The sequence below is a fragment of the Dermacentor andersoni genome, chromosome 11 (assembly GCF_023375885.2).
Source record: "Dermacentor andersoni chromosome 11, qqDerAnde1_hic_scaffold, whole genome shotgun sequence".
Classification (NCBI taxonomy): Eukaryota; Metazoa; Arthropoda; class Arachnida; order Ixodida; family Ixodidae; genus Dermacentor; species Dermacentor andersoni.
In genome coordinates, this window is record NC_092824.1 from 69,326,218 (window position 1) to 69,343,082 (window position 16,865).

Consider the following 16,865-nt stretch of genomic DNA (forward strand, 5'->3'; position numbering starts at 1 on the left):
CGCTCGTCGTGGTGGGTGCGAGACGCAATTTTCGACTGTGGCCCAATCACTGGCCGGGACGCGCAACTGTCCTAAGTGCGCGAGGCCCGATTGAGCTATGACTACGAACGACGCAAGAGTGTTCGTCACCGAAGAAGTGCGGAAAGTGCGAAGCATTTGCAGTTCTTTATTTCTAGGAAGTGGGAAGGCACCACTGCAACTTGTGGATAACAGAACAAAGTGAGCGCACCCGTCAGGCGATAGAAGTATGTGCTTCAATCGAACAGAGCCTGAGATTCAGAAGAATTGTGACATGTGGTAATCATACGCCTGTTACGGCTAATTATACTTGTATACTTTCTTCAGTTTCACGAGTCATTTCACGAGCAAGAGTTTCTCCCCTGCAAGCTATGCACTTCACTTTGACTAGAGCATGAAAAACACTAATGATATCGTCACGTCAACGCTTTTTTTTTAAAAGGGAGGGCGGTTGTTAGGTTAGATGATTTAGCGGAAAGATAGCTAGGGTTATCGGGGCGCCTTTGCTAGCATTCAAAAGTTTGCATATCTTGTAAAAACTAGACGATAGAGTGCGCCACTAGCTTGACGCAACAGTGCAATCTCATTTCATTCTAAATCCCGAAGTGCCGAAAGCGTTATTTTTTTGCGTTCGTTCTGGGCACCGAGTGCGCATGCGCCGGAATTCAACATCGCGCAGTGGCGAATACACACCAGACCGTTAAACATCGAAACACCAGGCATGGCTGAAGAAGCAAGCAATGAATACACGCCTCCTGCGTTCAACTTCACGGACGAAACAACCCCAAGTACAAGCCGTGAAAACACCCAGGGCGCTTCGTCTGCCTTGGGTGCCTACCCAACGTGAGCTTTTACCGCTTGTCAATTTTTCATTGAATACTGTTGTCCTTCGACGTGGCCGAGGTAATAGGCTTTTACATAAGTTCATTTGTTCCCACGTATAATAAGTCTTTGTTGACGGCCAACTTGAGCTTTTAATGCTAGGAGAATGTCATCAAACTTGAAAGTAGAAAATATCCAGAAGCAGCCAACTTCCTGTCGCCTTGTCTGTGTTCTGCTTCTCGATTTTTTCTACTTTCAAGTTTGCTAGCATTCTCCTAGTGTAGCCATCTACCAACTGGCCCAACAAGAAATTCTCTTGAGATATTAAATTGGGACTTTCTTAAATTAGATATAGACGCGTCGATGCACGGGCGGTGCGGAAATATTGTCATGTACAGCGCAAAGCCATCTGTTTAGCGTTCGGGATAAAACTTAACCCAATGAGAAACGAATTTATTTAACGAAGAAAGTATTTTTCGCTTATGTATGATTATTGCACTGCCACCCCCCCCCCCCCCCCCCCCTTGGAACTCTAGCTTGAAGTCCCGGGTGCAAGTCCGGATGTGACCGCCGTATTTCCATGAAAGCGCGCTGTAAAAAGACTCGTGTTTCCTGCCTTTCGCTGCTCGTTACAGAAGCACCGGTGGTGATAGTCGATATACAGTTTCCAACGTGGCATGCGTTTTATCAGGTGCTACTTCTGGCGCGAGAAACGTAGGAACTCGTTAGTTTTGAGCGCACTGCCTCCCTTGATTTGCCGAATTGGTGAGTACTGTAGTGAGCAGTGTGAGTGGGAGCACACGATCGGGTGGCAAAAGGCCTCGAAACCGAACTAGAGCGATACGCGGATGGCGCTGTCGAAAACAAAGGGGAGGGGAGGAAGCTCTTGCGCTTAATGTTAGCCTTCCCGCTGCACCTTCTTTTTTTTTTTCGAGAACGGTAGCAGGCGGCCATTCACTGCTCGCCGACAGGCGCTAAGACGGTTATGTGTCGCAGTGACTTACAACTGGTCATTTTTTTCTTGCATGCTTTTCATATTATTAGAGCGCAGCTCTTATGCGCCCGTTCCTACGTTTAGCGTAAGGTATTTTCAGATATACCCCATAGGACGTGAAGCATATCTTATGGAGCGCATAGTGTCCCGCGTTACAGGCCGATTTCAAAGGGAAGTAGCTCAATAATGCTTACGCATCGGAGCAGTGCTGCTATTGGCCAAGCTGTGGTGCACAAAGTTTTCAGTAACCGCAATATCAAACATCTTATCAATGGGCGCTGGCGATGTGTGAAGTTCTGCACTTTGTATGAGACGCACGGTGGGAGTACCAACAGTTACTAGAACAGCGTCCTCCTTTCCACTTTGTTTCCGACGGCTGCCGTCGTTTATAGCCCATAGCATGGTTCGAGGCTATCTGACACGCGCTCCTCTGTTCTCGCTCGTGTTGCTCCCGATAGTACTTTCAGGATGCTACGTCAAAGTCAACAAAAATACTGTAATTTGCCACATAAAAGAAAGTGTGAACAAGTATGTAGGTCCTGCAAAACACTTTATCTTTAGAATACGTAAGTTCGGTGGAGGAAAAGGCAAAAGTTGCTTTAAAAGGATGGTTTGTCCGTTTACCTGTGCTGCCTAAGGGGAAACAATGCGTATTAAAGAGAAAACGCGCTGTCGCGCAAGCTTACCTTTTTCCCGCTCGGAGTAGTTTGGCCGATGAAGCCACTTCTTGTTTTGTTTTTTGCACGGATTTTTTATCACTGAAATTTATATAACAGGGCTGCAAATTGTTTTGTTTCAGCAAACTTTGGAGACTATATACACCAGCGATAAAGAAGTGCAAAGCCATGGTGTTCCACAGCGCCCTTTACCATTTGTGAACAATCGCTATAGCACGTCGCGTTTCAGCTACGATTATGCTGTGCATTGCACCATTCGTCGCAATATTTAAAGGCAAAGCCTTAGATCTGTTTCGACGTCTCCTTGTGATCGTACAGAAGACGCTGTTTTTTCCCCATCACTGCCGCTAATCATTCTAGAAAAAGCACGTGTATAATATTGAGGTAATTAAGGCACTCCAACTCATGACCATTGGTGGGAGGCAAACCCACGACATTTGGTGTTAATTAGGCCGAAGCTGATTAAGGCACAGTTGATTAAGGTAGCTTTAACTATGGCCCTCGATCGCACAACATTTAGTTATAAGAACAAGTAATAAGAAGTAAGATGTATTCGAATGAGAATGTCGAGTAATTCCATGGATGTCTCTAGCGCGTGGAGACTTCCGCCTTCACACTCTTTGGTGTGTGCATATTTTTCATTTTGTTTTAACAATAAACAGTCTCCATCAAGAAATTCTCGAATAGGCAGCGGCAAGTGGCATAGTAGAAGCAAACTGAGCATCGCTTGCAGAGAAATATTTATGAACTCCATCCTCGTTGTTCCTCAATTCATTCGAATTCATCCTTTCATACCGAATTGCTCAAATTAAGATTTGGCTACGAGACAGAAATCTTTCACATATAGGACAAGTTACGTATGGCCATAATTTCAAGTACTACCTAAAGTACGATATATTCCTCATATCACCGGGATCCCTGAGAGATGAATGTACTTAACGTGAAAACGCCGCACTCACTACGGCGATGCCAAATCACAACAGGCGAGTACAAAGGGGAATTTTTCTCACATGAGCGCAGCCGCGCATCATAATTTGAGGAACCATATGCAGTATCATTTTTATATTTTAACCTGTTTTATGAATGCATAAAAGTCTCCGATAGAGGAAAATATTTTATTGCGAAATAATTGTTAGGATTCTGTCACTATGGTAAGTGGAGCACGCAACTTCTATAGCGAACAACATACGGAGGCACCATACCCTGTGTAAGTACTCTACCAGTTATGCTGACAATGTTCGTGCGAGTCGAGGTAGGTGCCGTTTCGACTATGGTGGATTAGTGTCCTGCACGATGTATTGCCCCGCGTTTCGTTCGTGCTATGCCAGTCAGCATAGTGTGCCTTTGGTGAGAACGAAACATTGCAATTAGCGTTTCTCAGCTGCAAGTGTCTGACACCGATACTTTTATTATTTGCAGCATTTCTGACGATGACTGTCCTTTCCAATGGAACACGCAGCCCAGGCCAACAACCGACGGGACTTACAACCTCGACGGTAATTAGGCGATGACCATTTGCCTTTACCACAGACATGGGAGATAGCCCCTACGTGCATTGTGGAAGCTGTGCATTTATTGCGTATAAGGAGTCGCGTTAGCATCGGCACCAATTCAGTTTCCGACATGAGCCACCTTATCACTGCAGATAGTAAGAAATTTGTGCTGATGTGAATACATGGAGATTAGTACAAAAGCTATGCAGTTCAAATGTCTGAGCGAAGTCTCTTATCGGTGAACTGCAGGGGCACGCTCCTAGGTTATCGTGTCAGAAGCCGAGACCCTAATACATTGCATGCCTTGATCATTTAGCCACTCGTAATTTCAATCATTGCGCGACGATTGGTATGCAATGCTATTTGCCAAATAAAATCTTGGTGGGTCCGTCGCGCTGCCACCATAATTTTCCCTTTAAGCTATCAGATTTAGTACCCGCCGTGGTTGCTCAGTGGCTATGGTGTTAGGCTGCTGAGCACGAGGTCGCGGGATCGAGTCCCGGCCACGGCGGCCGCATTTCGATGGGGGCGAAATGCGAAAACACCCGTGTACTTAGATTTAGGTGCACGTTAAAGAACCCCAGGTGGTAGAAATTTCCGGAGTCCCCCACTACGGCGTGCCTCATAATCAGGAAGTGGTTTTGGCACGTAAAACCCCATAATTTAATTATCAGATTTAGTAGACAAAGAAATGTTTTCATGTGAATGCCTAATTTGATCTGCAGTCCGGGCAGCGTTTCAGATGCCTATAGCTGAGGGTCATGACGCTACTATGACGTTTTCGCCAAAGCGACAGCATTGCTCACCTATAGCATGTTACGAGCCGCCCACATATCCTGGTGGGATCGAATGCAGCAGCTACAGCATACTATTTGGGGCAAGCCAAAGTAGTTTATAATGAAACTCTTGGTTCCTGTCTGCCAACGAGGCCAAGCAACGGCAGCAGTATAAATATTACAAATTTAATGAAAGTGTAACGCAAGGAGGCCCAAATTGTTGGCAAGTTACTTGTGCTAAGTTACTATAGACGTTTACCTACTAACCAAATTATACGGCTCCGAAACTTTCAGAAACGTTAATCGGGTTGAAAGAACCATAGCACCCTACGATTTTCGCCGAGTGTGCCACTACCTCAAAATTATAGCTCTTTGGTAACAAGAAAATCTACCCTATGCTGAAACGCCAGCCCTCCATGCAGAATGTACTTTTTTTCTGAGGTGATTAGCATTCTTTGGATTATTCTTGCAATTTTCGTTCTTCCAGTATGTGTTTGAGATCCTGCACAGGTCTGACTGATGCAGGTTGTAATTTTAACGGTACTACCCATAAAAGTAGGGATGTTGGAAAATAAATATGAGCACCCTAAATATACGCCTATGCAAGATCACTACAGTTCATTCCATGTCAGACGTGCTAAAACTTCACACTTTAGTGCGGTGGTGGAGAAGCCACGCTTAATACGATTTACTCTGTGATTTCTGAAGGTGTCGACTGTGCCGAATGGGTGTCATAAGCCGACTAGCATTCTTATTCAACACCACCCCCCTCCCCCCGCCACTCCACACTGCTTCATCTTTTAAATCAAGGTGTATTCATTCAGCAATATGCCATGTCCCTGCATTGCTTTAATGCGAATTGCACTAAGGTAGATGGTGGTCCCGAGGAGGAGGGTTCTGCCGCTTCTATTGGCGTTCTCAGTCTCTAAAGTTTTAATTTTTGTTATTTCAGGCAATTCCTGCACATTAAGGGAAGATGTGCCTCTAGCTATAATCTTTGCGCCGTTAACTATAGAGCACGCACTTTTAACGTGCTTCGCTGCTTTCTGTTGCACAGTTTAGTGGCAATGTCCTGTGAATGAACACTTCTGTAATGCTTTCCAATCTAAACTGGTGTCTGGAACACGACTCTTACACATGCGCATTGCGCAATCTTTTTGCCGCTGTATGATATCTATATCCTGCCTACACCGGGACGTAAGGAAGCCGTTTGCGCTTTCGTAGTGAGCTGCTAAACACGCACTGCTTACAGCCTGTGCTTAGGAAAATCAGCTACAGGAGTCACTAAATGGGCATCGGATAATGAATTTCTGAAAGTCGAGTACATCGTCGACTGACGCCTGTATATGCCACAGAAAGTCGATAATTTCTGGGCACGCTTCACACAAAAAAATTATAATCCTTTGGTTGAAATGTGTCCTCTAATTTTTTTTCATTTTCCTCCCCTGCAACGTGCTCTGTCGCCTGCTCGTTATAATAGTTAAGCAAGAAGCAAGAACTTCATCACGTATTTAATGCGCTTATTTGATAATGCAGTAAATATATTCGGCCAAGAGTTTCCTGCACAAAAAGCAGACTTGTTGTTTTTCCCTTCGAACACTATACTCTTCCGTCCGTGCTATGAAATAGAGCGTAATAATCGTGATCCTGCTCGGCTCCCTCAAGGCCGAGAAGTTCCTGCGTGCATTTAAGACGGAGTTTCAGAAATAAAAAGCACCGCGTACGCAAGCACACCAATAGGGTTCCCGTACCATGAAATGCTATTCGCCTCGCGCCATATGTCAGAATGAAATATTCTTTTCATATGAACTGCCCTTCCACTGTGGCGAATGAACACCTTTGCTCTACTTTCATGCCATACAGGTGTCGCTGAAAATGCAAGCACAAGTTCCCTGCTTCTGGGGTCCAACACCAGCATCGATAATGAAATTCCAAGCACAAGTCGCCCTGGCATGGAGCAAGCAACCGCCATTTTAGAACACGGCGCCACGTAAGCCCGCCTTTAGAAAAGTTTCATTGAAAAGCAACTCGGAGCTAGCGGGGATGGCAACCCACGGAACAGCCGTGCCCGCACTCAATAATCCCTCCCAGGGGAGGGGGAGGGGGAGGGGGGGCTTCTTGCGATGTCTGACGGAGGCACTGCATCAGCAGTTTGGAGTATTCGGCAGGCGGCGCTGGTGTTCACGTACGTAACAGTTCCGAGAGCACGACTGGTCATGCACACAGTTAGCATGTTGCACTTCTGTTACACTTGAACGCGCACTTTTTGGTTGGTTGGCGACCTGTTTCCTCACTCTCCCTTGTGGAACGTATCAAGATAGTGAGGAGCAAGATGTTCATCTGAAACAAAGCGCTTAAAATGAAACATAGCATGTCTATGTTTAACTGAGCGGTACACACCATGGTCGTTCAGTGGCTATGGTGTTTGGCTGCTGAGCACGAGATCGCGGGATCGAATCCCGGCCACGGCAGCCGCATTTCGATGGGGGTGAAACGCGAAAACTCCCGAGTATCCATATTTAGGTGAACGTTAAAGAACCCCAATTGGTCGACATTTCCGAAGTCCTCCACTACGACGTGCCTCACAATCAGAAAGTGGTTCGGCACGTAGAACCCCATAATTTATTTTAACCTGGGCGGTGTAACGTTGGCACGCAGGCAGTAAGAAATGTGGTCGAAAGTAATCGGTACTTCAACACTATGGCTTGCCTCATAATGAGATCGTGGTTTTCGTACATAAAACGGCAGCATTTAGTTTTTATATTCTAAATAGTTTCATCTGCACTATAGGTTTCAGAAGCGAAACGACGAAAATATTTTCTTAGCCCTGAGTTCAGCAGCAGCTGAACCTCCTACAGGGCAGAAAAATAACATGAAATATGTCAAAATGCCAGGTAATGTATTACGGGATGTTATCATTTCTTTTTTTCTGGTAAATAAGCCGTCCCTATCGTTATTGATCTCAAAGTACATAGTCTTTTAAATTTAGCCTCCCACCAAGAGAATGTGGGCGCCATGGTGCGCAATGGCTTCCACCCCTCTCTACTGTGATAGGGCAATCACGTGTAACGGCGAGGGCATCAGTGAATGTTCGCTATAGGACAAGCAACTGTAGTCTCCTTTGCCAGTCCTCAACATCTTGTCATTGATCACACACATTGGAGGTCCTTATTATTTTATTAATTTCATTTTATTATAGTTGTAATATTATGTTACAGATATAACCATTGCCACCTTCCGTTTTAGCCCAAGGCCTTTCTCATTTCGATCTCATAGATAGCAGTATATTGCCTCAATGTCTGTTTTCCTGAAGAATTCTGGACGCAACCTTTTCCACAAGGACACTTGTCTTCCTCAGTTGCGACCCCTTTTCTAAACATTGGCTTCGGCTACAACCTTTGTTGTACCACTGTTCCCCAGCTCAGGTCTTACTGTTCATGTGAATATTTGTCTTGTGTTTCAGATTTCCTGAGACTACCAGTGTTGGCCAATCGAACACGCAGTACCACACGATTGATGGCACATCCAGCGTCTCCGGTAGGTATGGGAAAGATTTCAGCCGTTAGTATACCACGTCTCGCCTTCAAGGTGATTGAGGATTGTAACGTTTGCTATGGAGCACTACGCATTTAAACAGCATGAATGAATTAATGAACTGTGGGGTTTTTCATGTAAAAACCACGAGTTTATCATGATGCACGCCGTTGTGGTGGATTCCGGATATATTATGATCACCAGGAGACGTTCACAGTGCCCTCAATGTTAAACAATCTCCGTTCGCACAGGTGTGGTTGAGGAAATGTCATTCGTGTACCTTTTAGTTATTCGGCTGGTCTAAACGTTTCTTGATTCCATTAAGTCAATTTATTGCTAAGAATTCTTTGCCTCATTCAATAGTCCGTGACAACCCAAGAAGGGAGTGCAAGCTCCACTCGCAAGACCCAAGCATAACCATTGTCCTCTGAAAGCCAAGATGGCTGTAATCCGCTTGCAGCTTACTGAACTCGCTGTGCTAATGAAAATTTAAAGGTAATCGAAGAAAAAGAGCTCGCTATTTGAAGTTAAATATTACTTTTGCCTGACACCTAATCTGAGAATCACTGATTAAATTTCCCAAGACATTCGGGTTTCAACATACCACCAATAGCACAGACAGTTATGTACGGTGAAAATAGCTACTTTAAATGCGCAATGGTGACTGAAGTCACGGTAGTAAGCGAACCAAAATGAATGGCGCATTCATGAAAGTTGTGTTTAACTTGTGCTTGACTGCGTACATATAACCGTTTACGCTTGGTTTGTTGCCGACTATAAGCACTTTGCGTTAGATGGGTAAGTGGGTAGGCAGGCAAGATAGGTACGTTCTTATCTAGCGTTGTTTAAATGAAAAGAAAATGATTGCGTGCGCGATGACAGAATCACAACAGTTGTGTCGGGCACATCAGAGTGGTGCTATAGTCATTTGACCACAATTACACAAAAGAGCGAATGATCTTCCGAAAAGCTCATCCATTAAATAAGGAAATCTTTGAGAATGAGCATCCAATACCTGTGATTCACCGTCACGAACATTTTTAATAGCACCACGCTAGTATTTAGCTATTAGTCCCTGCATGCATATTACATTGCCTTGTATCCGATGCAGCACCTTCGTCTCATGCCGAGTAGATTATCATAGATCCATCTCATTATCAAAGCGCGACAAGAAGCGGCGAGCAAACAAACATCAGGTATTTCAATATGAACCAAGCGCGGCTTTAGGCAAAAATGACCCCGGAATAAAACACTGAACAACTCCGAAAACACATGTTTGTTTTCGTCGTCTACACTATGTTGTGTTTTCAGGCGTTTGTGGCTAAGCTAGGAGGATCACTGCAGAGGGCAGCAGAGCTGTCACGGTTTCTTCTTGATTCCTGCGTGTTCATATCCCGGAACGCTCCAGCCTCGTGACTTGTTACACAGTGGTAAATTGGTGCCTGTGCTTTCAGGGCACACACACAATACTGAACACCGAAGCAACGCATTCAGACTGCCGGTCTACAGCAGCGGCAGCGGCGGCGATGACGCAGTGGCCAGCACAAGCCGCGCGGGCATGCAGGACGCAACGGGTACATTGGGAAACGAAGCCAGGTGAGCCAAACTTTTCCATGAACTCCTTTTGATAGAACAACTCACTGAGACGACAGGGAATTCTGTCTATGGCCGAGTTATGCTTTCACGCACGAACTTATGAGAGATATTGAAGTTCTGACCATTCAACTTCCAAATATCAACTGCTGTTCTCACAGTATGGCGCTGGCGTAAGCAGGAAGCTTTAGCTCAGGATGTACTACCTAGGTACATGGGAAAGGAGAAATCAGTTTCCTCGCCAACACACTGCACCAGCATTGAATAACTACTTAAGAGGATGTTGGTGAAGTTTGCGGAAATTAAATCAATGCGTTATTAGTGTATTTGGAGCAAACGCGTTCTTGACTGATGTCATATACTTAAGTAAAGTGAGAAAATCAAGCACCAGAAATACATCGTTTCAAATCGGCAATAAAAGCAATGCCAGGATTCTATCAACTGCACCAAATAATAAAGGTAAAGACCACTAATGTGTGTGTAATCTAGCACCCTAAAATATGCTATTTCATTGGTAGATACTTTGGAAATCCTTGTTCATGGGGAACAATCTCAAGTAAACTGCAAAAGTATGTAAAAGTTGGCCACTGAGGATTCTCCAAGAGATGCAGCTAATAGGAGTTCGGTAGGTATATTTTTTGGCAAGGTAAATTTTACATTTTATGATTCTGTTCTTCTGAAAATTAGAGATTGGAGAATTTTGTCATGGAATAAAAAATAAATCATAATTATGATGGATAGAGTTCTCGAAATTTAAATATTTAAATCACATGAAGTTATTTTATTGGAATTCGCGCGGAAGGCAAAGAATTCTGCTCAGGCCTACACGGGTTATCCGAAAACAGCAAATTCGCTGTCGTGGCCTGTTAATCACTTTCCTAACAATTATTTGTGTATTTGTTTAGCTAGCTGCAAGTACTTAACTACAATATCTCCTCTCCATACTGGCCAAGCTGGTACGATTAGAAACGACGTGCATGTTACCACCACACGAGCAGAACCACACCATAAGGTTGCATGGGTCGTGTTAAAAACGGTAACAATATATGGAAAACAAAAACAGCAGATTACTGCAACAATAGCGCACAATGTTCATATAGAGCTTAGTGTACATATTTCAAAATAGCAACAGACGAGAGAGAAGACAAACTAGGGGCAGACATCTTTGCACTACAGGCCGTTTTCTTTTTCTTCCCTCAATGTTACAAAAGCTGTCGCACGAACAATGACTTGACTCAACACTTGCAGACATAATTACCTGACCAAGAAAAATGTTGTCGTCCATGGACAGATGAGAGAAATAGAGGTTAGTTTTACATCAACGTTGATTGCAATGAGCGGTGTAAAGCATATTTGCACAACGAGATGAATAAGCAAGAAGGGAAACTTTTGTGGCAGCGTATTTCATCCATTGTACGTCGAAAAACTGAAGTATTTGATGCATTGGTGCTCACTGCACACGGGCGAAGACATTATCTACGCGTCAGCAGCCCCATGCAAAAGGCAGGAACGGTGTAATGTTCGAATACGAGTGTAATGTTAAATGACTTGATACAAAGACTGCAGAAATATTTGAACCCGGCAATTTTTTCTTCCTATTCGATACGCAGGGATTGATCAATGACGTATGATATCCGACAATGAGTCATCATCATCATCAGGCTGCTTATGCCCACTGCAGGGCAAAGGCCTCTCCCATACTTCTCCAACTACCCCGGTCATGTACTAATTGTGGCCATGTTGCCCCTGCAAACTTCTTAATCTCATCCGCCCACCTAACTTTCTGCCGCCCTCTGCTACGCTTTCCTTCCCTTGGAATCCATTCCGTAACTCTTAATGACCATCGGTTATCTTCCCTCCTCATTACGTGTCCTGCCCATGCCCATTTCTTTTTCTTGATTTCAACTAAGATATCATTAACTCGCGTTTGTTCCCTCACCCAATCTGCTGTTTTCTTATCCCTTAACGTTACACTTATCATTCTTCTTTCCATAGCTCGTTGCGTCGTCCTCAATTTAAGTAGAACCCTTTTCGTAAGCCTCCAGGTTTCTGCCCCGTACGTGAGTACTGGTAAGATACAGCTGTTATAAGCTTTTCTCTTGAGGGTTAATGGCAACCTGCTGTTCATGATCTGAGAATGCCTGCCAAACGCACCCCAGCCCATTCTTATTCTTCTGATTGTTTCAGTCTCATGATCCGGATCCGCAGTCACTACCTGTCCTAATAGATGTATTCCCTTACCACTTCCAGTGCCTCACTACCTATTGTAAACTGCTGTTCCGTTCCGAGACTGTTAAACATTACTTTAGTTTTCTGCAGATTTATTTTTAGACCCATCCTTCGGCTTTGCCTCTCCAGGTCAGTGAGCATGCATTGCAGTTGGTCCCCTGAGTTACTAAGCAAGGCAATATCTGTGAATCGCAAGTTACTAAGGTATTCTCCATTAACTCTTATCCCCAATTCTTCCGAATCCAGGTCCCTGAATACCTCCTGTAAAAACGCTGTGAATAGCATCGGAGAGATCGTATCTCCCTGCCTGACGCCTTTTTTTTGGGGGAGGGGGGGGGGGGGATTTTGTTGCTTTCTTTATGGAAGACTACGGTGGCTGTGGAGCCACTATAGATATCTTTCAGTATTTTTACATACGGCTCGTCTACACCCTGATTCCGCAGTGCCTCCATGACTGCTGAGGTTTCGACTGAATCAATCAGGAGTCAATCCGCCTATTCTTGTCAGAAAATAACCCGAATAGTGCCCTTTTCCAGAGCGACATAAAGAATACAAGATCAAAGAAAAGAAACAAAGAAACAAGCACAGAAAGTGAGAATTGCTGAAAGAACAATAGAACCTTAAGGTATAGCATTAGGTTCAAGTTTGTGTGGTTCAAAATGTCGACCTGTGCTGCGCCATACATTTATTTCACACGGCGGCTCGTTATGTTTTGGAAGGAGGCTGATATTCCGATCCCATACATTAATGCACTACCACGGGTGCAGCAAGCTTTCGCCTTCACATGTTAGAGAAGTGTATTATGCTGCAGTACTTTTTTTTTACTGTTCTTAAAATAAATGCCGTCCTAAAAAATGTGGACGCATTTTAGCTGACACTAAACAGTCATTTTCCTTGCCGAATGTGTCACTTCCAGGGGCACATTTCAAGAGTTTTCCCTGAATGCTCCATTTGATCGTGTTGAAGACGCACGTGTATTTTGAATGTCTATACTGGCTTGGTATCTTATCTAACATTCATTGCCAGGAATTTCCGCTCACCTGCACTTTTTTTATGTAGGTTATGCATGATGCATTAATAAAGCATGGTTTTGTATTGTTTGCAACTTGAACTAAGATGTTTCTCATCTTCAAGTTTAGCAACGCCAGCAATCAAAAGCAGCCGTGTTCAATTTATGCCAAACTAGAGCCCAAACAGAGCGCGAAGGTCAAATGCAGCAAGTTAGCGCTCAGGTTCAGCTAGTGGCCTTATCATTAACGCGCGATTTAGTTTGTCAACCTCTCGGTTAACAAGTGTGTTTTCCCTCCTGTAACAAGAGTCGACCATACTGAGCTCCTTTGTCCGTCTTCTTGCAGGAGTGCTATTGGAAGCGGAGGAAGAGAACAGCCAGAGTTGTGCGGTGTCTCTGGCAATGTTTCCAGCGGACGGGATGCCTCACACGGGTACCCCAACGAACACGCAGGCGACAGAGCCCACATTTGTAAAGCACGCGATCAATCATCTGTGAAGGAGTCGAAGTATGTAGAACGCTGCCGTAACCGTACTGCCGATAACCGCAAATGCGAAAGCTGCGGTAAGCTGTTCCACCAGGCTCATCAACTAGTTCGACATTACCGCACGCACACAGACGAGAGACCCTACAAATGCGAAATATGCGGTAAATCATTCTCGAATGTATGGACTCTCCGTGCACACCAGCTGACTCACTCGGACGAGAGACCCCATGTCTGCCATATGTGTACTACAGCATTCAAAACCAAATGGAATCTCAAGAGTCATCTCAACTTGAAGTTCAGATATAGAGCTTCCGTTTGCGATATATGTAACCAATCCTTTATGGACAACTTAGGTCTCAGTCATCACCCCCAAAGCATGCATGGCGATAAGACACCGTATGAGTGTGTGCGTTGCGGATTTAGTTTCGCAGATAAAGAAACCCTTGATAAACATCTGTGTCAGAGTTATAAGTGCTACTTATGTGGAAATTCACTTGGAGACCTAGTTCAACTGATCGCACACCTCATTACGCATAGCGGTGAGCAGCCGTAATATTCTGACTAGTACGCAAGTTAGGTGAATCAGCCGCGGCTTTCGCATAATGACGCTAGAGTAAAGCCTTGCAGAGAAACGATGCTGATATTCTTCCACAGGCGTGAGAAATTAACTAAACACATCATGTGCAGAGACCGGCTCCTTCTGACGCTTCATACAGCGGAGTAAAATGCTGCTTTTTAGAAATTACGAGATAAGAAGTCACCAGAATTTTGTCCTATCTCGAAGTACAGTGAAGGTCCTAGTCTGTGCTCACTGTTTGAAAAACTGTTTTTCGCGAACGTAGCTTAACTCATTTCAAGACAAACCTCAATGGGCTACGAGTGCCTGTTTTGTGTAACTATAAGCTTCAAATGTCCGCACATAATTCTTGACACCCCGATTAGATAGAGAAGTGTTTTGTGGAAACCTTTGTTTGCAGTGTGCTAGAAAACAACTTTTAATTAACCATCCTGTTGGTGTCTCTATTCTTTGAATAGAAGAAAACACCAGTCATTAGGAACCATTAAGAAATTAGGGACTTTTTTTTGTTAACTCAAAAGCAATTTCTGCCATTATTTTAGGTTCTTCAGCCAGGGTTGCCTTCGACAGACAATACTCTTAGGGGCGTTTACGAAAACGTAAAGCCACATTGTATGCATAGGAAAATTCGTGTAAATATTTTTCAATTGATTCAAGATTTCGGTTATTTTCGGCTCTTGTATGCTTACCGAAAATATTTGTTCACTACCGTAAACTAAGCTGATGACAGTAGTGAGACTTTTAAATTGAAATGGTGCTTCCCTATATGATATGCTCTCCATGTACAAAGTTTTTAGTTGTTTTATCCTAGTACAACCTCTGTCAGTTAAAAGGGCAGTTTTAATTCACTCGGATGTCGCATCTTTTGACTCTTAGTCTGATGTGACAAACGCATCCGTGCGAGCAATGGCATGTCAAGTAAGATACAGGTATGCGTATTGTCTTGACTTTGAACCCGTTTCAACCGCTAACAAATCTTAAGTTACCGTTCAGTGAATGACGCGCCTCCATGCATAAGAACATTCTCGAACCTTCTCATCGATTATTTTTGATCACCTTTTCTAATGAAATTGTACGCGCGACGCGAATAAAGATGTGCATTCTTCAAGGCGTGCGAGCACCAGCGATGACGGTGCAATATTCGACGAATCACGCGGGAGTAGGCGACGCTGATTAGGCACAAACCACGTTTTGGACAATCGGCGTATGTGCCCGGCACTATCCTTCTGCCCGCGTATAACCTGTTCTGTTAGTTCCGTTACGCCGAATAAACAGTATTTCGTGACTCAAAGTTCTTGCTATTGTGTTGTTCGCCGTTACAACAACTTGATATGTCGTAGAAGTGCTTCGTTGTGACCGCATACATCCTGCAAGCCGTGAATACACCCTACAAGCTCAACTGACGCTAGCAACAAGAAACTTACCCCCCCCCTCCCACTGATACCCTATAGACGCAACAATATTGAGGACATTCATGTACGTGCCAGAATAAGGACAAGGATGACGCCAACATCCAGTGCCTGTGGCCACCCTAGGAGCTTTACATGCAAGCATATCGAATCTTGCATAATAGTAAATGGTGCAGCGTTGGAGTATCTTGGCAAGGTAGCTTCGAGTTTCGCCTGCACGTCAAGCAAGCTAGTCTAATGACCAGTATGTGAAAATTGTGATGTACAATACATAGGTGAGACTGGACAAACAAATGATACAAGACTCCACGGCCATCGCACAGACACAAAACAAAATTTATATAAAGCAGTAGCCAACCACTTGAACGAACATAGCCATACATTCAATGAATTCAGAATCTATGTATTAAAAACCAGTTTCCGTTCAACTTGCGATAGTGAACATGCCGAATTTCCCCTCACACAAGTGGAAATGTCTACCCTGGACAGGAATAAATTCGGCACGTGGCAGCTTAGAATCACTAAAAGCCGTAACACACTATAAATTCTTATATCATTAAATGCATAACACGCGCCATGCCGCTATCAAACCTCGATTATTAACGTCGCCTATTTGTCCGTTTCTATTTCTTCCTTGCTTCTCCCTTACAAATCGATTTCATATTCTATTCAGCCCCAATTCGCATATACCAACCATTCGAGCTCTTTTCCCACGAACACCTTCCCCTCACAATTTTTCTGAGGTGACTCTTGAATTTGTCTCGCTTTTTTTTATTTTCGCTCTTTCTTTTCATCTTTCCTTCTCCTAATATTTTTAAATATTTCAGTGGAAGACACTACCAGGACGTGGTTCGGGTCCAGCCTGACATCGTGGGAGCGGTTTCGCAGCGTCTTCCTGCAAATTTTCACGAGCGTCGTGCGCCTATAGCGGGTCGATGTTCTGCTAGAAACAGGTGTGCAGCTACCGAATGTGAATATCGCGGCCTTTACGGAAGAGACTAACCGTCTCTTCAGCTAGGTCGACCATAACATGCCTGAGAAAAAAACGTATTTCTTCATGCGCGGTTGGAAGGAAGAGCTTAACGCTGGATTTAATTCGTAAGCCCGTCAAGACCGTCGCGAAATTTCTCAAGGAAGCCAAAGGCATCGAAAAGAGGCTGGCATTGCGCATTCGCCAATATAGGCGCCTATAGTGCTTTCCTAAAGTGAAGCAATCCTGTGACTAGGCTCCGACGACCTCCGAAAGA

At 44.2% G+C, this 16,865-nt stretch overlaps 1 protein-coding gene and 1 long non-coding RNA gene across 2 annotated transcripts in view; one reads left to right on the forward strand and one right to left on the reverse strand.

Annotated features, from left to right (window-relative positions):
* The window catches only part of LOC140214027 (uncharacterized), a 57,346-nt gene that overhangs the window by 33,338 nt on the left and 7,143 nt on the right, over nt 1-16,865 (reverse strand). The gene's annotated exons all lie outside the window — the stretch shown is intronic.
* LOC129381643 (uncharacterized) lies at nt 462-15,500 on the forward strand. The gene is made up of 6 exons (XM_072285269.1): nt 462-861; nt 3,931-4,007; nt 6,644-6,770; nt 8,244-8,317; nt 9,769-9,910; nt 13,492-15,500. The coding sequence occupies exons 1-6, from the start codon at nt 740-742 to the stop codon at nt 14,183-14,185; spliced, it is 1,236 nt and encodes a 411-aa protein (XP_072141370.1). The 5' UTR covers nt 462-739; the 3' UTR covers nt 14,186-15,500.

Excerpts from the sequence above, each read along its gene's own strand:
- LOC129381643 (XM_072285269.1), top strand. The coding sequence starts at position 740 with ATGGCTGAAGAAGCAAGCAATGAATACACGCCTCCTGCGTTCAACTTC. Across the intron at positions 862-3,930 it reads GCCTTGGGTGCCTACCCAAC|CATTTCTGACGATGACTGTC; the intron begins GTGAGCTTTTAC and ends TATTATTTGCAG. Across the intron at positions 6,771-8,243 it reads ATTTTAGAACACGGCGCCAC|ATTTCCTGAGACTACCAGTG; the intron begins GTAAGCCCGCCT and ends CTTGTGTTTCAG.